General features: G+C 42.0%; 1 protein-coding gene across 20 annotated transcripts in view; it reads left to right on the forward strand.

The window, feature by feature from the left end:
* The window catches only part of LRRFIP1 (LRR binding FLII interacting protein 1), a 223848-nt gene that overhangs the window by 158086 nt on the left and 40222 nt on the right, over window positions 1-25540 (forward strand). For 6 of the 20 annotated variants that reach the window (XM_032773283.2, XM_075069906.1, XM_075069913.1 and 3 more), the window contains 3 exons: window positions 2351-2413; window positions 9937-10002; window positions 17690-17767. The exons of 10 other annotated variants lie outside the window; for them this stretch is intronic. In XM_032773283.2, the coding sequence (XP_032629174.1) occupies window positions 2351-2413; window positions 9937-10002; window positions 17690-17767 (207 nt within the window). The remainder of the gene's footprint in view (window positions 1-2350; window positions 2414-9936; window positions 10003-17689; window positions 17768-25540) is intronic. 4 more of the 20 variants (XM_075069914.1, XM_075069917.1, XM_075069909.1 and 1 more) reach the window with 3 other exon arrangements.

A 25540-nucleotide genomic window follows, 5' to 3' on the forward strand; every position in this document is an offset into this window, starting at 1 on the left:
CAACTTGGGCTGGGGAGGAGCACTTTCACCAACTAACAGTACCATTAGCATAAGAAACCTTTACACAACCTAAAACAAACTATTTACATTCATTAGCAAGGAACCAAATACTTCAAAACCAACTGCTGTTGCAAAAGGTAAACGAATACACCAAATTAAATGAACTGTGTGCACACTTAACCAAATATTATTATTAACTACACCAAATGAACTTCAATAGCAGGCAGTAGCATATGCAGTTGTATACCAAATAAGGAAAGGAGAGAGGAGGAAGAGAGAAGAGGCTAGGCAAAGCACAGAAAGTTAGAGGGCAAGTACCATATTCCAGGTGCAGCTGACCAGCAGTACAGACACCAGAAGCATACCGAATCCGTGGGGGGGGGTAACAATGCAAAAAATAAGCAACATGTCCCGAGCCGGCTATATCCAGAGGAGACCCCTGGCTGGAGGGTTGATCAGGTCCTTCAGTCAGCACGTGGATACTCCTACAGATCCTGGCCCAAGGCATGGTTTTATTCCAGGGATGTTTTTACACTTGCCAAATCTGATTGGTCCCTAGCTCTCTCACCCTCCAGGTTCCGAGCTGTTGCCCCTTACGTGGGCAGAGTTTGCACACGACACACTGGAAGTTACCAGAAGCTGCACTCAGCACACTAGCATGGTTTTGCACACAACCCTAATCCGACCCTTTGAACTGCATTATGATTGGTCAGATTGGGCCCCTTTGCTCATGGCACGCTGGTGTTATGCACACAGCACTAACCTGACCCCTGGGTTGCTAGGCAGAAGAGCAGGAGACTGCACACGACACTAGTCTAACCCCTAGGTGACCAGGTAAAAGAGCGGGAACCTGCACACGGCCCTCTAAGGTTGCACACCGCACTACGGTGCTGCACACAGTACTAGTGTGACCTTTAGATGACCGGCAATTGGCCATCCAGACGCCATGTCAGACCAGAGGCCTTAGGGCTGCGACAATATTAAACAGTACGGTTGCACAATTAAGTCAGAAAAAATTAATTTCATCATTAAGCCACATTGTCCATGTATGGATCACTTGTATTCAGTGGATTGCAGTTTCAGAACAAGTTCTCTAGACCAGGGGTCTCAAACATGCAACCCGTGGAGTGATTTGCTGCAACCTGCCAAGCTCCCTTCACCCCCAGCGTGCCACGTCCCCGCTCCTCTGCCTACCTCCAGGCGCTTCCTGCCGCCGCGCTCCCCAGAGGGAAGGGAGAAGTACGGGGAGTCGGTGGCTTGGGTCTCAGGGGAAGAGGCAGAGAAGAGGTGGGGCCAGGGCAGGGATTTGGGGAAGGGGTTGGAATAGGGGCAGGGAGGGGGTGGATTTGAGTTGGGGACTTTGGGGAAGGGATTGGAGTGGGGGCAGGGTTGGGGCTAGAAGGGAGGGGGGCTTTCGTATCTCTGCATGAAAAGGTGTCATTGATGCAGCCCTCGGGCCAATGTACTAGTCCTCATGCGGTGATTTGAGTTTGAGATCCCTGCTCTAGACCATTAATATGGAATCTTTGTCCAGCTTCCCCTTTAATATAGTATTCTGTAAATTATTCCCTTCATGGTGGTAAACACAGGATAAGGGAAAAACCATGAAGGCCAACAATGATGCTGTAGCAAGTTGATCTCCAGACCACTAGAATTTGCTTCTCTTTAAAGAAATCGGATTCAATAAACATCATGCAAACTAAAAGCCTTGCATATGCAAGGAGATCATAAAACTGCTTTAAGATCCAGTTAAGCAAAGCATTTAAGTACATGCTTAACTCCAAGCATGTGAGTAACCCTGTAGCGTTCATTGGGACTACTTACATACTTAAAGTTGAGCATATACTTAAGCATTTTGCAGAAGCCAGCATTTGTTTTAATTCCCCATTGTAAACTATTTTTTTCCTATAGCCTTTACACTTTTTGTGTATTTAGCTATTACATGTGGAGCACAGAGAATGAAACGAGTAAGTGCAGTAGATTTCATGTAGCTACACCCATTATATGCGTAAGGGACATACAGTGATCAGAACTTAAGACAACGAACTATGCGGAGATATGCAGCAAGTCTCAATGGAAAAAACATAAAATTGAAGATATAGTTGCAATAAACTGTAGCTGAGTACATTATGCCTGCCTTAAATTTGCTGCTTTTAGCTGAAATTGCAACACAAAGGCAACATGAACAAGGACATTTTTTGTTGTCTAAATAGTTTAAGTATTGCCAGTCTTGCTGAACTGTTTGACAGAAGGAAACATCGTACAGCCTTTTCCGAGGACTTGTTGCTCTTTTGACTTGTGCCAGCATCTCTGATAAATGATGTTCTTGTTCTTTAATGACATACTCTAGAGCTCCAACTACAGCGGGGAGAGCAGAAGATCTACAAAGAAGTCATCCAGGGAGGAGAAGTCGGTTGGTTTCTATTTAAATATTAAAATGATTTCTGTGGAAACTGCAGGGTTTGTAGCATGGAGTTTTTTAAGTAGTGCATGATTACAATCCCGTTCTTCACTCCTTCATGTCTTCAGTACTAACAGTAATTCAGATTAATCACTGTTTGAAGGGAGAGTAAAGTTTAGGGAACAGTAACATAGTTGAGCTGTCTTTATAAAGCATAATAAACACAACCTCCAACATTACTCCATCTGTTTTGCTAGCAGCATAATTATTTGGGGAGGAGGAATAAAGCTGGCAAACAGGAAAGCAGTAAGGATAAAGGAAGAACCTAGAACAGGCTGAAGTTCTTTGCTTATTAATGTAATAAGTACACCAATATTGCAACTATATTTCTAAAATCACATTTTTAATTGCAACATGTAATATGTGGTATAGAGTTGTAGTGATATTTAATTTCATGTTTTGAAATCACATCAGTGAATCACAAAACAGTGAGCCATTAAAACATGGATCATAGCTATTGTGATATCACTAGATGTGCTGATTTTGAAATCTCAGTGGGTATGAAAGTAATTTGTTTCCCAGCTATAACTAAGCTCAGCTGAGAACTCCCAAACCCTGTCTCATGAAAACCTTTTTAGCTATCTTATCAGAAGAATTGTAGTTAAATTGGGAAGAGATGTATTTAAGCTTTTTCTATAAGATAAAAGATTTGTCCAATGACACAAACATCTCCCTATCTAGTGATTTATCCTTTGAGCTGCCTATATTTTACAGTGTTAGAGGTCTGAACAGTATTGAAAACAAAGCATATGTCCTCTTCATGTCATACTACCTCTGACATTGAACAAGTCACTTAACTTCAGCTCCCTCCTTTGTAAAATTGGGAGTAATACTTACCTATCTCATAGTGACAGTGTGAGAATTAGTGAAGGTTTGTGAGGAAGCTTTAAAGATGGGTATAACTGAAAAGTGATTTATTACTGAGACTAGAGCATCATGTATCTTGAATGAAGTATCTTGAGGAGGAAGGGGGTTGTGACACAGGACCTTTGGGGTGGGGAAGAGAAGAAAAAGAGGAATAGTTTGCTAGGAACAAACATCCTCTCTCTTGTTCATACCTGTGTCTCATTTTTGAGACTTGCATTATAGAAAGGCTTTGAAGGGGTCACTATAATGTCACTCTTTACTATGAGACTAGTTGCAGTAGTTTTGTATGCATATAGAACTGCCATCTTAAGTGAACAGGCCATTGGGTAAGCAACTGTATTATACCCTTGTTTGTAGGTGGCCTACAGAACTCTGGTGAGGGGCGCTATCTCCAATGCCTTTTTCCTGTGCTGGTCAGGCAGGCTTCTGTACGCCTTTCCCCCATTCCCTCTAATCAGCAGGGTCTTGGAAAAGACAAAGTCAGACAAGGCTCCTGATTGGGTCCTTCTGATCACCTCAGCGTGGCCCAGGCAGTACTGGTATGGGACCCTCATGAGCCTGGCGGTAGCTACGCCATGGCTGTTGCCACTCTGCTTCGACCTGCTCTCTCAGGACCAAGCCCACCTCCTCCATCCCAGTCTAGCGGCTCTCCATCTCACAGCGTGGCTGCTCAATGGTTAGGGGGAGAGGAGAGAGCCTGCTCAGAACAGGTTCAGCGCGTCCTCGAAAGTAGACGTCTGTCCACTTGCGGCGCTTACTGGGTTAAGTGGTCACGATTCTCTAAGTGGGCGGCGGACCAGGGTGTCTTCCCAGTGTCCGTCCCTATCTAGCTTATCCTTGGTTATCTCCTCCACCTGAGGGCCCAGGGCCTAGCGCCCTCGTCAGTCAAGGTGCAGCTGGCAGCCATATCAGCCTTCCATCCACTGGTGCAAGGACACATGCTGTTCTCCCGTGACTGGCCAGTTCCTTAAAGGTCTGGAAAGCCTCTTCCCATACTCTGGATCCCCAGTTCCACAGTGGGACTTAAACCTGGTCTTAGCTCGTCTCACAGGACCCCTGTTTGAATTGTTGGTCACGTGCTCCTGGTCTCACTTCTTGTTGAAGGTGGCCTTCCTGGGTGCTATCACGTCGGCTAGATGAGTCTCGGAGCTCAGGGCCCTGACCTCCAAACCCCCTTACTTGGTCTTTCACAAGGACAAGGTCCAGCTCTGTCAACACCCCGCATTCCTCCCTAAGGTGGTCTCCGCATACCACATGGGTCAGGACATTTTTCTACCGGTCCTCTGCCTCAAGCCTCACGCATCCAGTGAGGAGCACCACCTCCACACACTCGATGTGTGGCGGGCCTTGGCTTTCTACCTTCAATGGACTAAGCCATTCAGGAAGTCATAGAGTCATAGACTTTAAGATCAGAAGGGACCATTATGATCATCTAGTCTGACTTCCTGCACAATGCAGGCCACAGAATCTCACCTGCCCACTCCTGTAATAAACCTCTAATCTATGTCTGAGCTATTGAAGTCCTCAAATCATGGTTTAAAGACTTCAAGGTGCAGAGAATACTCCAGCAAGTGTAACTGTTCATTTCCTCGGCTGAGCGTGCGAGATGCCAGCCGATCACCCAGAGGCTTTCCATCCGGATCACTTTGTGCATCTGGTCCTGTTATGAGTTGGCGGGCATTCCCCCGCCGCCCATTGTGAGGGCACGCTTGACCTGGGTGCAGGGCTCATCAGCTGCCTTCATGGCCCATGTCCCCGTCCAGGACATTTGTCGGGCTGCCACGTGGTCTTTGGTTCACATGTTCACCTCGCACTATGCAATCGTCTCCCAATCCAGGGATGACTTCAGGTTCGGCAGGGCCGTCCTCCATCCTGGGAACTTGTGAACTCCTACCCACCTCCAACAGATATAGCTTGGAATCACCTACTGTGGAATATACATGAGCAATCACTTGAAGCAGAAAAGACAGTTCTTTTCCATAATTGATGTTCTTCGAGATGTGTTGCTCATGTCTGTTCCACATCCCTCCCTCCTTCCCCTCTGTCGGAGTTGTCAGGCAAGAAGGAACTGAGGGTGGTGGGAGCATGCAGCTGCCTTTATACAGTGCCAGGCAGGTGCCACTCCAGGGGTCATGGGGGGCACTCCCCCCCTACAGATACTGCTAGGGGAAAAATTTCCGGCACCATGCATGTGGCGAGCATGCACACCTTCTGTGGAATAGACATGAGCAACACATCTCGAAGAACACCAGGTATGGAAAAGGTAACTGTCTTTTACAAACCGAAGATATTCCATTTGAGTGGCCTAGTCTTGCTCTTCTTTTTTTGTGCTTCTCATTGTCACACCTTATCTAACAGTGCGTTGTTCCCTACTTATGTTAGCTATGGCATATCAGGAAAAAGGCTTGGCCTCTTGCACTCTGGATGCTCCCCAGACCACTCAGGTGGTCTTTTGACACCCTGCATTTTTTGCTCTATATTGTAGAGCACCCAGCTTTCCAAATAACTCTTTGAGGTTAGAGTTGGGCAGGTTTTTACTTCCTAGTTTTACTAGGTTTCTTGTTTAACTGAGTGGAAACAGACCTTTTGTTAAACCTGGTTTGTTGCAGCTGATCTTGGTTCTCTATTCCACATTCTGTGGCTGTCAGGGTCTCCCCTTTTCCGCAGGGAAGGTTAGAGGTGCTGCTAATCAGCCTACATTTAGAAAAAGCAAATAATTTTATCTTTATAAAAACTCACCTTCACCTTAATAAGAATTCCAAGCCAAAGAATGCAATCCTTTCTCTTCTCTCCTGCATCTCCCCCATTCCCCTTCACTTCACTCTGACTCCGAAGTCTGAAGCTATGGAAAAATAATTCTAGGAAAAGCTGTTGCTGGCAGATTTCAATCAGTGGTGCATAAAATTGTGCAGCTTGTTCGTTACTGATATTTGTTCTAAAAATCTGACATGCAATCTATTTATGATAGCTAAATGAGAGGTGCCTCTGCTGTTTTGTATACATTGGTAATTCCACTGCACAAGGACAAGACTCTGTGAGAAATGGTATTCTTACATTTTTCGACTAGGCTTCAGAGCTTTTAAGCATTAAACTGGAGGATATAGTGGATGAGAATAATGTGTTCTTTCACGTGAGGTCAAATTTTCAAGTGTCTAAGTGCTTATGTGCCTGAGGGCTTGTCTATACTTGAAATGCCACCGCTGCACCGCTGTAGTGGTTCAGTGTAGATGCATCCTGTGCCAATGGGAGAGGTTCGCCTATTGGTGTAGGTACTCCACCTCTGTGCAAGATGGGAGCTAGGTCAATTGAAAGATTTTTCTGTTGACCTAGTGTGGTCTGCTCTGAGGGCTAGGTCAGCTTAACTCCCGGGGCCGAAACAAAAGGCCCCACTGCCTGGGGCTGGAGCTGAAAGCTGAGGGCTTCAGCCCTGGATGGTAGGGCTCAGATTACAGGCCTCGTCCCTGCCCTGCCCCAGGACTAAAGCCTTTCAGCGTTGGCCCCCTGCCCAAGGCAGCAGGGCTTGGGCGGGCTCAGGCTTCGTTCCTGACTCCTGAGATCGTGTAATAATGTTTGTTGTCAGAAGGGGGTCACAGTGCAATGAAGTTTGAGAACCGCTATTCTAATTTAAAGGAATTAATACAGAATTTGACAATTCATTCACATTATGCAGAGTTCTCAGGTTTTTCTTCCTGCTGATATAGGATTCCTACTACTGTGACCTTGGTCTTCACAACAGTGACTTTACTTCCAAATCCCAACTTTCTTCCCAAAATGGAAATAGGGTCTGTCACTGTCTGTTTCCCTCTGACCTTGACTTTTTTTGTTTTGAGTTCACCTGGACAATACAACCTCCTGTATTCACACAAATAATGATAGGACCTTGGAGTGAAGTAATGACTCTCTTGTCGGTCTGGTTGCCAGGAGTGTCTAGGTCTTGTGTTTTGTTACGCATTTTCTTTGTACATTTTTTTAATTTATGTCTGGAATGGGAAACAGAGATCTGTTTAAGACAGGTCATGATGTTGATCTGTGCCTCTCCTTTTCCTGTAATTGTTTTATTTTGCTTTTGACAGTTGTCATAAATTTTGTCTTGGAAAAGACTGCAAAATCCCCATTAAATATTAGTAGTTTATCTTAGCTGAGACCACTCCTCTGCTCACCTTGCCAGTCTATTTCCTGTTGGCACATGTGCGATAAAGCTGCAACCCTCCCCCTTTCCCACTGTTTGTAATTTACAAGGCAAATAATTTTTATATTAGTGCAAGAAAATCACTATACATAAGGCCTTAAAATCCTCTTGGAGGTTGAATTGTCTTCTCTATATACAGGCAAAGTAATGTGTCTGGCTGGGTGAGGGTGTGGTTAATGTATCCATATTGTGCCTTGTGTATTTTTGCTGTATGTGCACTCTGAACTTAACTCTCACCTCCTGGGAATGTGCATTACTAACAGTAAAGTCTTTTGTGAATGTATCTCGCTGTTGCTTTTATTTTATGGTATCCAGTCTTATAATGTATGCAGAATTGTCCATCCTGTGTCTGAATAATTAGATTTTGTTGCTTTCTGTTCAATAATAAAATGGTCACAGATGGTTCAAAACTGTCTGGAGTATTTTAAAAATCTACCCTCATAATTTTCCTGTCTCTGTGGTTATTGTACCAAAGTTACTTATGTTTCTGAATTGCTGGCTTTGATTGAAACCAGAATGGTCATAAGCTCTCCTTCTGACTGCTGTACATATAGGCAAGGCTAAGATTTTGTCATGGATATTTTTAGTAAAAGTCAGGGACAGGTCATGGGCAATAAAGAAAAATTCACAGAAGCCCGTGACCTATTGCTGACTTTTACTAAAAATATCTATGACAAAATGGGGAGCCGCTCAGTAGCTGTGGGGGCTGGCTGGGAGCTCCAGGGGCCCCCACAGTGCATGGGGGCACAGAGCCTCAGGGTCCTCCTTTCCCCTAGGCTTGGAGCTGTGGGGTCCCACACAATGGTCAGGGGCAGCGGGGTCCCCCTTGACGCCTGAGATGACCCTGCAGCTCTCAGTCACCTGCGTGCTGAAGTCATGGAGGTCTTTGGAAGGCACAGATTCTGTGACTTCCGTGACCTCTGTGACAAAATCAAAAATCGTAGCCTTACATATAGGTCTTTCTCTTAGACAGTAGGAGAGGATTAGTGACTAAATAAGTTATTTGGTTTTGCTTCTGCACACTCTGATATCCTCCCTTCCTGTAGGAAACATGCATATGTCTACTTTATACTTAGTCTTTGTTTGGACTTGAACTTTCAAGTTTTTAAGCACATATGGTTAATGCATAATACTGTGTACAATATCTGTACACTCAGCTTCCTTGCATTATAGCATATGAATTTTAATAGCATGAATACATCCGACTAGGATGATTAATCCCAATATGAACACTTTTTGCTGTTATCCATTTTTATATAAAAAAGGTTTGTGCTTGTCTTCCCCAGCCCTCCTTGCTGTACAGTGATGTTCTGCCTGCCAGAAGTTACAGGGTTTGTTGTGCTTTGTCATTTTAACCACAAATGCAGAAGCTGTGCACTCACCCATGCACATGCTGTCTTTTGCCTTTGCAGTTTGTCCAGACTACCTTGTTGGTCCAGTTTATTTATATTGTACTGTATTGTCATTTTTAGTATATGATCCATTTGAATGGAATGCACATATACCCATGGTGCATCTGTCAACTCTGTTTTGCTGGTCCTACATTTTACTCCCATTGGAATTCTGCAACTGTTGCTTATGGATCTGTAACACTTCTGTAGATTTCTAATTGGAGTAAGACATTTCTGTCTTCATTTTGGTGTATGATGTAGGACACTGAAATATGGACTAGAAAGAGGTAACATCAATCCTGACCTATACAAAGTGGCAAAAATTTGTCTTGTTTGAAAATAAAATATATAGTGTAATGTTTCTTGCAGAATACATTCCCACTGTTCTCCTGTGTTAGCTGCACACTCAGTTTAACTTCATTCTCAAGTCTTTATAATGGTGATAGGAAACCCTACTCTGCATTTTCTGAGCCACATAACTAAGCCAGACATTGGTGTTCTAAAATGGAACCACATGGTAGTGGTTTAGAACATGCTTCCCCACCAACAGCTTCCTATTAATGTAGTAACTAATCTCTTTCAATTAAATTTACCAGGAATCCACTTTTCTCTTTTCCTTACCCTGTCTCAACCTAGAAATATTTGGTATTGCACCACTAAAATTATAAGAATTGATGTTGTCACTTTATAGCAGGTAATTTTAAAGTTGATAGTTCGAAAAAGAACTGTTAAGAATGCATGAATGTGTGAAGTTTCTGATGACTTTTTGATTTCTCATTTTAATTCTGCACGTGTTCTTTAGTGTTTCACAGCTCACTGGAGTTAAGAATTGACAGGTTCATTCTTCACTTGCATGCCATACGGCATTTTACAGGAAATGGTCCTGTTGTTTCTGCACCTTTGTTCATTCTCCTCTGCCCTCCCTTCCCCCTCTCATTTGTCCTGCACCTTGCTATCTTGTAATGCTCCAGATTAGAAACAAAACCAAAGTCTACCAGTTGTGTGCTGACTTTTTTTTTTAATTGTAGGCATCTCTGTATGATGAGAGCATTTACAGTGGGAATCGTCGATATAGTGCCTCTAGTTCTCGTGCTGTAAGATGTTTTCTGCATTTTTCTGCTGGGCCTCTCTTCAGTGTTTTGTGCCATGATAACCTGCTTTACCAGAGCATAGTTTTATCTGTATCAATGGGTAGTACAAGATTACTAGCCAGGTAGCTGATGGTGGAGAATTATGTAAACAAGACTGGGAGCATCACCTCTACACAGTTCCCTCCCTGTAGAGACACTGGAGACAAATACTAAGTGTCCTGCCTGCAATTGTCATACTACGCTGTTCAGGGGTCTCACCTAATTGTTTCAATATGACACAGAAAGGGGTTTCTCTTTCTGGTGAAAGGAATCTTAGCTCTGCCTTTGAATTTATTTGCTGTTAAGAAAATTCAAAACATCTGCTGCAGGACCACATTTATGTAAGATCCCCCTTCTTCCCTAGGGCTCCATTTCACTTTTAAATAACCTGACTTCAGATAGCTTAAAAATTTAGTACTCCCATGCTACTATGTTTTCACTTAGAGCATGTGCAGACTTGTGACTTAGTCATGGTTTGTGGTTCATAGAATCATAGAATATCAGGGTTGGAAGGGACCTCAGGAGGTCATCTAGTCCAACCCCCTGCTCAACGCAGGACCAATCCCCAGACAGATTTTTGCCCCAGATACCTAAATTGCCCCTTCAGGGAATGAACTCTCAACCCTGGGTTTAGCCGACTAATACTCAAACCACCAAGCTTTCTCCCCCACTCCTTGCATCCTTTTGTAACATGGTATTTACCAAGTGACTTAGGAGGAGGATAGTCTGTAATACTTGCTAGGGTGAGACTGGAGAGCTCAAAGAATCATTTATGGGAGATGCTTCTACCCATTTAAATCTGACTCTGATCAGAAATGACAATTTATTAGCATTTAATGGAGGTTCACTGGCTTATTTAAATGAGCTAGGGGATGGGTAGAGCTTAGTCCATTAACTAGTGGACAGCTTACAAATATCAGCATTACTCTTAACACCCTTAATGTCAATTGCAAAACACAGGCTAAAGATAAAGACACTCCTTCTCCTCTCAGTGTCCCCATGTAAGATTTAGAGCCATTTTGGTGTGGCGGTGTGAGGAAACTTATACTGCCGTTGTACCTGCTTTGAAAATGAAAATAGAGACCCTAATTGTTCAGTGCTTCCCTTGTGAAAGTCTTAAGCTTTTTGCATTATTTTTCACCAGTAATTAGTAAAAAATAGATATTCTAATGTGCTCTTATGCATTAGAAATGTTGTCCTGTTCTTAACTTAGTAAAATAAATGAAAATTGTCTTTGTAAAGCTAACTCAGCTGATATTTTTCACTTTATCTTCTACCAGTACATGACATTCTGTTGCAATCAAAATGTGACTTGCTAATAGAACTGTACATTTTGTCAATATTATTCTGTTCTTCAAATTAATTTGCTTCACGGGTCTTCTCTTGTTTTCATTTTGCTCTGTTACAACATCCATTGATAGGTTCCAACAGCCTGTAATCCAATGGATTTGCCGTCTGCACAGTGCAGTCATGTTTGGTGGGTGGAGGTGTGTGTCATTTAGATAAATATCGCAAAGGATCATATCCTGCAGTCTTAATTTGGGCAAAACACTCATTTACTGTGGGTTCTGAGAGCTATTTCTCCATCTTATTGAGACATGGAGCATAGCGTTTTGAATGGAGAACGTTTAGGCTTGGAAGGATTAGATTTTTATCAGTAAATGTCAGTAAATTCAATTTCACCGACCACACGGGTGCAAAAATATTTCCACTGATGATTGAAATTTACAGATAGACAAAATAAAAAATATGATGCATGAGAACTTACTAGAGTTTATTTTGTATATTTTGACCCATGGTATTGACAATTTGTGTTTTAATGGTTATAAAGCTTTAACTTTTTATAGCTCAATGTCTGCAGTCATTAAATAATTGTCTGGGCCCCCATAATTTCCCTCAACTGTGAACATTTAAATAGATTAAAATAAACATTGATATTATCCAAGGAAAGTATTAAAAAAAGGTTCTGCCAAGCCTAAGGATATTGCTGTGCAAAGACGCTAGTGTCCATAGTATCATTCTCTTCTCCTCTCTGCTGTGCCACGGATTCTGCATACTGGTGAATAATACAATCTCTCCAGTTCTAGTGTACCATGGTGCTTTGTAATCACAAGACAGTTGAAATATACGGCCTTTGCCTCCAGACAGAGGTGAAAGTAAGCCAGTACGGTCCCATATGGCGTACTGGTGAGAACCCATACTCAGCTGACAATACTGGCAGGGGGCAGCTTCCCCAGGCTGGCAGCAGCCAGAGCCCCGGGCCCTTTAAATTGCTGCCAGAGCCCCGGGGTAGCAGTGGTGGCTGGGAGCCCCAGGGCTGTGGCAGTGATTTAAAGGGCCATGGACTTCCAGCAGCAGCGGCAGTTACCGCTACCATGGGCTCCGTTGGTGATTTAAAGGGTCCAGGACTCCCAGCCACTGCTGCCTCAGCCAGAGCCCTTTAAATAATCACCAAATTTAAATTGCTATTTAAAGGCCCCGGGGATTTAAAACCCCCGCCCCTTCTAGTAGAGGCCCCACCCCCTGCTGAGAACCCCGGTCCTGCATACCAGTAAGTCCTTTCGGTTATTTTCACCCTTGCCTCCAGAGGAATATCTTGTTTACAGCTTCGCACGGACACAGTTATGCTCGTGGCCGTGAAGTTTATAGCTTTGCTCATATCTGGAGGAGACATTTGGGCAATTGTTGCCAAGAAGCATTTTCTGAAGGATGTTGGCGTCTTCATCCTCACTAGCCAGACACACTGAGAGAATGTGTAGGACAAAGTAGTATATAGTTTGTCTTTCCTTGCACACCCCCAAATTACTGACCAGTGGGCACTTAACTCAGCAATCCGTCTTTTTCTTTTGCTAGTGACATTTTACAAATTGCTTTCCCATCAGATCCTTACATATAAAGAGCAGCTTTATCCCTGGTTATAAATGCTAAAGCAAGGAGAGGACCAAATGGAAACGAGGTAGCTGAAAAACAATAGTTCACTATTAAACTGGTCTGAGCAGTAACATTTTCCCCATAATATATTTCAAGAATAATTTTCTTACATTTTTGTTTTACTTAACTTATATTTTTAATAACAGTGATGGAGCAAGACTCATCTAACAGGTTTCTTAAGGGAATGGAATCCTTGGGTATTTGCTCTGACTTTTCTGAGACAAAGTTCAATAGTCAACATGCGTGAAGCTTTGTCACTATCTGCAGAATATCAAGAAAAGCATGGTTTCATAGAATCATAGATTATTAGGGTTGGAAGGGACCTCAAGAGATCATCTAGTCCTACCCCCTGCTCAAAGCAGGACCAATCCCCAAATCCCTAAATGGCCCCCTATCAGGGTGCTCCTGTCTCCTTTTTCCATAGCTTTTTGGCTGTTATCTGCTATCTGCTGCCAGTGCACTGTCTTGAAGTCACAGTTGTTAAGCTTATGGCTCTGTTGCAGAAAGGACCATTTTTGTCCCAGTCTTGAAAGTTTTTTTCCTACGTAAGCTTCAATTCTTGTCTTTTTTAAAAAAACAAAGCAAAAAACACCATACAACTTCCCACAAAAATCAAACATCCACTCAAGGGGAAAACAACACCCCCCACTAGAAATTGCATTGCTACCCACCTGTAAAACAAAGTAGACAAGCTTTCACTGGCCTGTTCACCTTGAGGATACTCAATCTTGTCAGTTCTTTCACTCTCAGTAGCTGAGAAGTTGAGGATGGCTTCTCTACTGGCCCAATTGAGTTATGGAAGTTGGTATATTTTAGTGTTGTCTGTTTTCAGAAATGATTTTAAGGGAAAGAAACTACATTTAGTATCAAGGTCATTCCTCTTCAGATTCCAATAGTTACTCATAGACTCATAGGTGAGAAGGGACCAACATAATCATCTAGTCTGACCTCCTGCACAAAGCAGGCCACAGAACCCTACCCATACACTTTTATAACAACCCCTAACCCATGACTGAGTTATTGAAGTCCTCAAAATTGTGGTTTGAAGACCTCAAGCTGCAGAGAATCCACCAGCAAGACCAGCAAGTGACCCATGCCCACCTGGCATAGAGGAAGGCGAAAACCTCCCGGGCCTCTCTGCCAATCTGCCTGGAGGAAAATTCCTTCCTGACCCAAATATGGCGATCAGCTAAAACCCTCGAGCATGGTGGCAAGACTCACCAGCCAGCACCCAGAAAGAATCTCTGCAGTAACTCAGATCCCATCCCATCAAACATCCCCTCACAGAACCATTGCGCAGACTTATCTTGCTGATAATCCAAGATCAAAATTGCCCCAAATTAACTATCCATATCATATCATCCACCTTCCATATACTTAATCAAGGCTTAGTCTTAAAGCCAGATAAGTTCTTTAGCCGCCCCCACTACTTCCCCTCGGAAAGACTGTTCCAGAACTTCACTGCCCCTAATGGTTAGAAACCTTCGTCTAATTTCAAGTCTAAACTTCCTAATATCCAGTTTTGTACCATTTGTTCTTGTTGTCTACATTAGTACAAACGCTTAAATAATTCCTCTCCTCTCCCTAACGTTAATCCCCTGAATATATTTATAAGAGCAAGCATTCCCCCAGGACCCTCTTTTGGCTAGGCTAACACAAGCCCAAGCTCTTTGAGTCTCCTTTCATAGGCAGGTTTTCCATTCCTCGGATCATCCTAGTACGCCGTCTCTGAACCTGTTCCAGTTTGAATTCATCCTTCTTAAACATGGTACCAACCAAGAACTGCACACAATATTCCAGTGGGTCTCACCAGCGCCTTATATAACGGTACTATCACCTCCTTATCTTGCTGAAATGCCTCGCCTGATGCACCCTAAACCAGACGCATTTGCTTTTTAATGACCGCATTATCGCATTGGCGCTCATAGACATCCTGCTGATCAACCAATACCCAAGGTCCTAGTCTCTCTCTGTTGCCGTCCAACTGATGCGTGTCCCAATTGCTATATCTAAATTCTTATATTAATCCCTAAGTGCAACTGACCTTGCACTTTTTCATGTTATATTTCATCTATTACTATGTACTTCCAATTTACAAGGTGTCAGATCTCCTGATAGCCATCCGGTCCTTCTTGTGTTAGCAATACCCGCCAGCTTTGTGCATCATCCGCAAACTTTATAGCACATTCCGCTCTTGTGCCAAGGTCAGTAAATAAAAAGGTTAAATAAGATTTGGTCCAAAACCGATCCTTGAGGAGGGACTCCACTAGTAACCTCGTTCCAGCCTGACAATTCACCCTTCAGTACGACACGCTGGAGTCTCTCCCTTTAACCAGTTCCCTTATCCACCTTGACAACTTTCATATTCATCCCCATCTTTTCCAATTTAACTAACATTCTCCCCATGTGGAACCATGTCAAATTGCCTTACTGAAATCGAGGTAAATTAGATCTACCTGCATTTTTCCTTTGTCTAAGTAATCTGTCACCTTCTCAAAGAAGGAGATCAGGTTGGTTTGGCACGATCTACCTTTAGTAAATCCATGTTGCAATTTGTCCCAATTACCATTGACCTCAATGTCCTTAACTACTTTCTCCTTTAAAAATTTTTCTAAGACCTTACATACTACAGACGTCAAGCTAACAGTTGTTTAGAAGGTCAAATTTAAAGCTTAAATTGTTAACACTTTATTCCAGAAATAGTCTTTTTTACAAAATAACCACCAATATTATTACAAAATCATACTGTCTCACACCCACCACTGATGATTCTGTTCAGAAATCTGCATTTCGGATGACATCTTTGATCGTAGGAATTCATTGACAAGGCAGTCAACAAAAAGTGAGTCTTGTCTCCAACAGCATTTGAAATGCCATGAGTCATAAAGTGTTTTGATCATTGAAGGACACAATAAACAGGACATGCTCTGTGTATTTCAGTTCCTGCTTTTCTAACAATCAAAATTGCATTTCTGAAAAATTACATTCACAGTTGTCTGAGGCAGTAGTGAGAGAAACAGTGTCGCAGGAAATGAGCATAAAGAGCACTTTTTTTTTTATATCAGAGGGGTAGCCGTGTTAGTCTGGATCTGTAAAAGCAGCAGAGGATCCTGTGGCACCTTATAGACTAACAGATGTTTTGGAGGATGAGCTTTCGTGGGTGAATACCCACTTCGTCAGATGCCATTTTCTTTTGGCTCAAGTGTGTTATAAATATGCTGAAATCTTCTTTATAAACACCTGACAATTCATGTGTGTAAAAATATTGTGCAGTGCAATAGGGTGTCTGATTGCTGCTGTGGAAGTATGTGTCGTTCGTGTGTGTGTGTGTGTGTGTGTGGAAATAATTCAGAAATTCAAGTCCAAAGGAGATTTCAATTCTGATTTTCTAATGGGTAAAACTTCTTCCTTATTTTATACTGTTGCATTCTCCACTTTCACTGGATTCCAGCCTGTCAGTGTGGTGACTAACACAATCATGTCTCTGACTATTTTGGCCTAAACCTGTCAGCCACAAGTCAATACTGTCAATTATATCTTGCTCTGTAGAAACCTGCTGTTAGGAAAGACTAGAATCCGCAGGAGATGGAGGCCGAAGGGGTGATGCTCTCAGTCTATAGGAGGGTACAGTTCTTACCACAGTATCTGCATCCAGTCAAGAAGAAGCCCTTGTCAACCACAGAGGTTTCTTGCTTTGGGTATTGAGCAAGTGTTCATTTTGTAACTGCACAGTATTGCAGAAGAGGGTGAGGGGCTTGTGACACTTTGGGGTTTCACCCAGACCAAAAAGGGGTTCTCTTGCCATATGCCCTGTAACCTTGGTTACCTTTAGGCTGTGAAGCTGAGAGCCCTGACACCAGCAGCATCCTCACAGCACAGTGGTCTCATCCTGCATTTCCACCAGCCCAGTTACTCCTTGCAGGGCATCCCCAACAATCCTTCTGGACCTGAGACACCCCAAAACATTCTCACTTGCAGCATCCAAGTCCTCTTACTAGGCACTCACAGAGGTAACACCATGTTCACTGCCTCCAAAGAGCCAGTACAAACAACAACTTGTTAGCCCTCTGTGAGGGAGCAGTAAAGGGGACTCAACGCTGCAGAGGAGATGGTTTTGGGGAGACTCGTATCTGGAAGGTTATTGGAGTCATCCTGCAAGGAATAAGTGGGCTGGTCAGAGCTCAGGGTGAGACCATTGTGCTGTGGGCATACTGCTGGTATCAGGGCTCTCAAGCAAAGCTGCACAGCTTAAAGGCACCGAAGGTTACAGGGCAGGGGCTGACCGAACCCCTTACTAGTCTGGGTGAACCCCCAAAGCATCACAGGACTGAACAAAGCTAAGAGGTAAGGTCTGCTAATGAAGGAATGGGATGGAATCACTCCATACATACAGAAATGGAAGGAATGTCTGATTGATATCTTCAATTTTCAAATAAAATATTAAGTACAAACATCTCTCTGCTCCACATGGTGTAAGAGTTAAACCAAAACCTTTTTACTCAGTCCATTTGCTGTACCAATTGCTTATGCTGACCTTTTGTCTAAAGTAGGTATCTGCTCTTCAACTTCAACCTCCTTTTTTGTTCTTTCACAGCTGCATGTCCCCCGTTTTTAACTAACCTGAAGTGGCAGTGTTCTGACTCTTCTATTGCTCTGATTGCTCCAGTGCTAATCCTGTTCTTATCTCTGCTTACTGTGTTCTTTGGGTATTTGTGGGCAGCCATCGGAGTACAGCTGCTACCTCGGTTCCGGATCTCGGGCATCTTCTAGAGCCAGCTCTGCTCGGGCAAGTCCAGTGGTGAGCACGTATCTTCTCTTTTTCTCTTCCTCCTTTTCAACTGCATCATTCCTGTGTTTCCCAAGGCTTCTTTATACTTGTGCAGAAAGAGTGACACACTGCATGGTGTCAGACAACTAGTCAATTGAAAGTTTAATTAAATCTATAGATACAATATTGATCATAACTAAGGATCATTGAGCAGGATCTGAAAATACATAGGAACAGTGTGAACTGTAGCTAACTCCTCTAACCAAATAAATATTAAGTTTTGGAGAAGCATCCCCAGATACAATAATACCCAATCTAAGATGTGCTCTTCCATCAGTTAGCCATCCCCACATGCACGCGTTTCTTTCCCAATATCCTGCAAATTCTATGATGACGGTCTTGCTGAGCAGGTTCCATCTTCACATCTTGCAGTTTTGGGGTTTTCTTCAGGGTCAGAGGTGCACAGTATGCTCTGACAGGCCTCTTAGCAGGTGAAGCTCCAGACAGTACAGAACTCAAAACTGCAACAGCCTGAGCTTGGCAGAGTTTACTAGATTGGAGACTCTGCAACAATTATGTCAGCAGGATGGTACTTGTTAGTTACCGAAGGTGTTGGGGCTGGCTTAAAATTTACCCTGCCTCCACTAGCAGGGTAATAAATACCTGGCTGCTGCCCAGCCCTGCAGTTTAAAGGAATAAATAAATAAATGAATAGTGTAATAATTTTGTAACTTAATCAAACATCTTCCAATATAACTACCTGAAACATAACTTCCCTCCCTCTCCTGCATCTTTTAGACTTCTTCTGACCTGTTCGTGGTGCATTTTTTCCCCGATGGTGGTTTCAGTCTTTCCTATTTCCTCCTTTTCTCTCCTAACTTCTTGTATATCTGTCTTTCCCTGTGTTGTTCTCTACCTCTTTCCAAATATTTGGCGTTTTCTTCTCCCAAAATCTTGTAATACCATATTTTTTTAACTTCTCCAATCTGTCTCCCACCCCTTTTCTGCCCACCTAATCTTTTGTATGTTCCCAGACACCCAAGAGCCGCAAGATTAGCTCTACTAGCAAAGACTGCTATTAAAGATGAGGGGGAGGGAATGCACTGTACAATAACAATACCCTTGTACAGTATGGACTCCACACTTGCTTGGAATAGAGGATGCTGGGATTACTGCCCAAGTGCTGTCCTTGAACCTTGCTCGATGAGTCCATAATTCTTATTAGCAGTCTGGCCAGTAAATGTCATTTCACTAGACGAAAACATCATACGGAGGCTTTGGACCTTACTTGAAGAGACATTTAATTATTTCAGAATTTCAGACAACTTGTATATCAGAAAAACCTCTTCTTTAAGCAATGTTATCTCCTTAGCTAACTGCAGAATTCCATGTTCCTTAGCACCAGGTTGCCTACTAAACATGCCTAGAATGTTGAATTTGAATAGAGCTGTTCGGCTTCCGCAGAAAATGACAGGATCATTTGAATAAGTTTCACTTGTACCTTTTGTGGCTATGTCTTTTCAGTCATCTAATGCCAAAATAACTGTCTCAATAAAATAACCATGCCAAAAAACCTTGTGTCTTCATAGAGTTAGTATTAAATGCAAGAGATTAGTGTCTCTATATAGTTAAAAACTGATATTTACTGTGAGTTGTTAGCAGTATATGGACTCTGAATTTGGAGTGGCTATGCTGATATGGGTTTCCCTTTCCCTTGATGTGTACTGTAGTAATGCCTAGCATTCTCCCTGCTTATTTGTCTTTTTATCTCCATTTGGAAAATGTTTGGTATATGCTTCCTGTGGGTATCCTGTGCTTTCCCATTGTTTCTTGATCATGCTGCTATTTATAAATTCTGTTAATTATTGAGATGGAAGAGAATTGTATTTTCAGTCTACAGTACTTATATTAAATATGCATAAACCTACTCAGTAAAGAAAAGACCTAAATTACGAGTATGTAGCCTTTCTTAAAGAATAAGGGCAGAACTTGGTAAGTCATCTCTTGATCGGTTAGATAAGATGTAATATTACATTTCTAGAAACTCTTTTTTACAGCTGATAAACCATTCAAGATCTGGGAAACTGACTCATAGAATGGACGATTAATTGGATAGAGATTTTCACGTCCCAGGCATAATTTTGAATCTAACCCACGTTGTAGTGACCAGAGTTAACATCTGATAGCTGCGTTATGGTTTAAATGAGATGAGTTGATGATTTGAGTCCAGTTGCTGCTGAACAGCTGACTAAGTTGCAAAAGCTGTTGCTACAGTTGGCACTTAGTGGTTGTGATGGTGCACCCCATAAGGCTTTATGGAAGTATGCTTATGAATAACCTTTACATAGATATGTTACGTGGCGTATGTAGCGCAAAACATATTCCAGTTATGTCATACATAACATTCACAAGCATATTTCCATAAAGCCTTATGGGGTGCACCGTCACAGTGGTGTCTGCAGAAAGGCTAGGCATTGAACACAATTTAATTCCTAGAAATGCTACCACAGGGTTAAGCTTGAGGCATGTTGGTAGAGCATTTTGAGCAAGCTTGTACTGCCAGTGCTGTATACGTTATGTGGATAAAGATAGAACTTCAGTTTCCAGAGACATCAATCTAGCATCTTCTCTGCAACTAACCAAACAAAAAAATCATCCACAGGCAGAGAATATGAGGGACCCTGGACACCAGTGCCTGAGGCCCCCACAATGGTAGGGAAATTCACTCAGATAATTCTGGCAAGTGACCCACACCCACGTGCTGCACAGTGAACTAGATTATAGCAAAATTCAGGTTATAGTGGAGTACGTTTTGAATTTTTCCAGTGAATTTCAAAGGGCAATGGGTCTGCTTGAATAAAGCATCACTTCATTTTTACTAAAGTTTAACACCAGTGTAAATATGCTAATTCGCTTTGAATCAATCATTATCATCTGCCAGATACATGCTGCAGCCCTTCCCCTTCGGGAGCGAAGATATGGGCTTTTAGGAGGAGTAGGAGAATGACATGAATGAACACCCACTTTTAGTAGACATCCCCAGTCATAATAAACTCCACCCTGAGTTTATGCATCTCCTAGCTGAGGACCTGAAACTTGAATGTTGTTTTAGGCCTTCCCTTGGGAGATAATTTTAGAAAATACTTACACCCCTTGTTTCTTTTTTTTTAACTATCCAGCTAGCAGGATAAGTTTGAGGCTTGTTAACTTTAATTATTTCTTTTGAAAATAAATAAAGTCTGGTATCAGTTAATTATTGGAAAAGTCACCAGTGAATGTGGTTCCCAGTTTGGAAGCCTGTGTATTGATGAGATATAGTTATAGGTATGAGAGTAAGTGATAATATGAATAACCAATAAGAATATTTTGAGGGTCAACTTAATGAGGGTCTAGTTTATATGTTACACTACCATTGTGGGAATCGATAATCACAGATGCCTCTGACCTGTCAGAGGCAGACATCAAGACTGCACTGCTGAAGATGGCACCTGGAAAAGAAACGGGTCCAGATGAAGTCATGGTGGAAATTATCAAAGCCTTGAGAGTGTTTTGTGTATGCTGGCTCGGGTGAGTCCTGTGTATAGTTTGGAAAAAGAAGACACTCCCAAGAGAATGGAAAAAGTCCATATAGGTACCAATATGCAAACAAAATGGTGACACATACATTCAAAGTAACAAGGAATTACATTGCTGTCCCATTTTATGAAGATGTTAGAGAGAATCAGAGTTGTTTTCATCCAACAGTGAAGCCCATTTTAGGAAAGGAGCAGTTTGCTTTTAGAGGAAGAAGAGGAACAACAAAGTGATGTCACCAGGAGTGAAGCCAAGGTCTTTGATATCAAAAAGAAGCTGTAAGAGAAGAGGCTGAAATGGTATGGGTGTGTACAAAGGATGGATGAAAGGAATCTTGTTAGGAAGATGTTTGAGATTAAAGTACATGGGCGAAGAACAAGAGGATGGCCAAGAAAATGATGGATGAACTGTATATGGTAAGATGGAATAGATACAAAGCAAGCATTGTACCAGCAAGCCTGGAAAAGACCAATGTGGTGATGCAACCCAGCTGCATGGGAAAAGGGGAAGATTGCCGGACCCGGGGCGTATAATGAAGCAGTCCCACTTCGCACCAATAGATGTCTGAACTCAAAACTTCAGGATCTTCCTCCCAGGAGAATTGTATATATAAATTGGGAGGGGTTTGAGTTAGTTCAATGATGCAGAAAATGAAGTTATCGTAAGCATCTTTCCCAAATCTGGACCTTAGCGTCCAAAAACCTGGGTGCCTGCATGAAACTCTCCAAGCTTAATTACCAGCTTAGATCTGATAGGCTGCCACCAACCAGGAATTCCAGTGCCTGGTACACTCTGGTCCCCCCAAAACCTTCCCTGGGGACCCCAAGAACCCAAATCCCTTGGATGCTTAAAACAAGGAGAAATAAACCATTTCCCTTCCTGCTCTTTACTTCCTCCCAGATTTTCCCGCCCTGGGTATACTAGGAGATTTCCCTGCTTCAATCCCTTGAAACACAAAACCGAGAGGACAATTTACCTTCCCCCTCCTTCTTTTCCCCCCTCCCAGTCTTTCCCTGAGAGAGGCAGTAATCCTGGCACAGAGATTCCTATCCCCTTACCATAACTAGAAAAAGAAAAGTCAACAAGTTTTAAAAAAAAGACCGCTTTATATAAAAAGAAAGAAAAAGACAAAAAAAATTAATCTCTGTATTAAAGTGACAGTACAGGGCTATTGCTTAAAAGAAAAATATGAATAAACAGCCTTATTCAAAAAGAGAGACAATTTAAACATTCCAGCAAACTACACACATGTAAATACAAAAAAAACAATAACAGCCTATTGTTTTTTCTACCTTTGTACTCAAGACTTTGAAACTGAAGATTAGAACTTACAGATAGAAAAGATCCCCTCTCATAGCTGAGAGCCAGACAAAGACACAGACCCAAACATTCCCTCCCCTGAGCTTTGAAAAATCGGTTTCGTGATTGTCCTCTGGTCAGGTGTTTGGTTCTCTTGTTAACCCTTGCAGGTGAAGAAACATAACCCTAGCTATCTGTTTATGACACTTCTAATCTTCATTCAAAGTTGTTATACAAAGAAAGTAGAAAACAATAGGCTGTTGTTGTTTTTTTGTATTTACATGTGTGTAGTTTGCGGAATGGTTAAATTGTATCTCTTTTTGAATAAGGCTGTTTATTCATATTTCTTTTAAGCAGAGCCGTGTGTATTGTCAACTTAATTCAGAGATCATATTTTTATGTCTTTTCTTCTTTTTTATATAAAGTTTTCTTTTAAGACTTGTTTGAGTTTTCTCTCTGGTAGGCTAAGGACAAGGGAGGGAATCTCTTGTGTTAGATCTACGGAGGGTGAAGCTCTACAGCACCAGGGAATTTGTGGAGGGGAAGAGAGAGAGAATCATTTCTGTTTCTTGTATTTGTTGTCTCTTTTGGGAAGAGAGGAGACATTCTTTTGTATTGTGATGTAAAGAGGTGGGATCAGTACTCTCAGGTTAGCCGCAGAGAGGAAATTCTGGGTGGGGGAGAGAGAGGGGGAAGGGAATGGATTAATTTCCTTTTGTGGTAAGACTCAGGGATTCTGAGTCTTGGGGTTCCCCAGGGAAGGGTTTGGGGAGACCAGAGGGAGCCAAAACCCTGGAATTTTTGGCTGGTGGCAGCGAGATCAAATCTGAGCTGGTAATTAAGCTTAGAGGGGCTCATGCAGGCACCCAGATTTCTGGACGCTAAGGTCCAGATTTGGGAATGCTTATGATAAGAAGCTTACAGATAGAAAGACCCCTCTCATAGCCGAGAACCAGACAAAAGACACAGACCCAAACATTGCCGCCTCCTGTGCTTTGAAAAATCCGGTTTCCTGATTGGTCCTCTGGTCAGGTGTTTGGTTCTCTTTGTTTAGCCTTTACGGGTGAAAGAAACATTAACCCTTAGCTATCTATTTATGACAGAAGTGGAATTCAACAGAAACAGCTGACTTCAGGTCCGATAGCGTGAGCAAGTTTAAGTGTACTCAAGTCAAGAGAGCACAATAAATGAGCCAAATTTGAAGTGTCACTGAGAAGACGGCTGGTACATAAACCACTGTGCCACTCAATCTGCTGTTCTTAAATATGCAATCTAAGGATGTTTCAAAGTGAGCTGGAGTTTGAGGAACAGTCTATATTGTCTTTTATGTGGCTTTCTGACATCCTGCCTGTACTCTAGATTAAGTTAAGCAAAGGTTTTCCCAAAATATAGTTAGCAGCAGCTTGACTTCAGGAACATTGTTCATTCTTATTTCTTATACACAATGGCTTCCATCCCAGAAAGATGCCAAAGCAGTTTAGAAATAACAGTAAACATAGAAAGCTATTGAAAAGCAACAGAGTATGAATGAAGGTGTATAGCACATGAGACAATAGTGCCTAGAAGGTAAACTTTTGATGGACATGCACACCACTTTATTTTATAGAAGGGATCAGTGGAGCTTAATGCACACAAGACTTTGATTTTTAGAATCCCTTCCTTAAGAAGTTCCACTCACTAAAGTCCATAGAATTCACCTGATGTAACTATGATATAGCATTTTTCTGTAAAGGTGCTCTGTTTGTTGTTAGTTTGCCATAGGGGTTACTTGTTAACATGTAAACCTGGCTTTGAAAAACTTTCTTTCATTAGGTAGTGTTAATCTTCAGGAGTTTGTTTTTTGGTTCTCTTGTTTGGCTCAAACAGGAGTAGAGCTATCCTGCTATGATGTTTGGTAACATTGTACAAAACTCTGTACAGAAAATTTTCCCATAAATAACTATGTATTTTACACAGGGTGATTATGACTTTGACATATGTATCAGCATGAAACGGGACTAAATGTAGGTTTGTGTGGTCTCAGCCCAATAATGACTCTTTTAAAATTGTACTATTAAAAATAAAAACATTTTTAGTTTGAAAATGTGTTACTGAAAAATCTAGTCTTTGAGGTTGTTAATTTCTATATTTGTGTGTGTGTAGTTAAACTGAAGTGATAAGATTATGGTACTTGGTCAAGTTTGCTGATTACAAGTTGATCTGGTGCTCAATTAATCCCTTCTATCATGTGACTGTCGCTTTATTGCCCCCACCTATGTCTGTGAGTATGACAATAACTGCATGCTAATATAACAATAAACTGCATATTTTTCTATATAAATACAGATCTTCAGGATAATGCTGACAGATTTCACTTTCCATAAATCTTCAGTAATTAAGAAAAAAATTGGAGGTAAATCCTGATCATGTAGATTAGTCTTTCAAATGCTGAGAAAAGAGGAGAGCGTCACTGTATGCTGTTAAGTCTGGAAATTTAAAAATGTTCAGACTTTTTAATCACTAAAAGGAGCTAGTAGTTTGAAAGATACTTCTTTGAAACCAGTTCTATTACTCTCTGAATCTGTGTTAAAAGATTTCTCAGATCTAAAAAGAGGACAACATGTTTGGAATTCAAAGGCATATTTTGTTAGCCAGACACAACAGGTAATCTGTGCTGTGTTCCTTTTCCCATTTCTTGGAGACGTTCAGAAGGGTGGGGACCAATGGTCCGTTTTTTGTTTTTTTGGGGGGGTGGGGTGGGGCGGGGGGGTTGGTAGCCTATGAGGGACTGAATACAAGTGATAACAGAAGTAGATTTAATTCTAAGCAAATGTGATTGTTTGATACTTTGCCCTCAATTTTCACAGCCTTCATCCAATCCAGTCTGACCATTCAATTTTAAAATTTTACTGGTATACCAAAGCTGACAGCTATAGCCAGTGAAGAGTGACA

The sequence above is a fragment of the Chelonoidis abingdonii genome, chromosome 10, assembly GCF_003597395.2.
Source record: "Chelonoidis abingdonii isolate Lonesome George chromosome 10, CheloAbing_2.0, whole genome shotgun sequence".
Lineage (NCBI taxonomy): Eukaryota > Metazoa > Chordata > Testudines > Testudinidae > Chelonoidis > Chelonoidis abingdonii.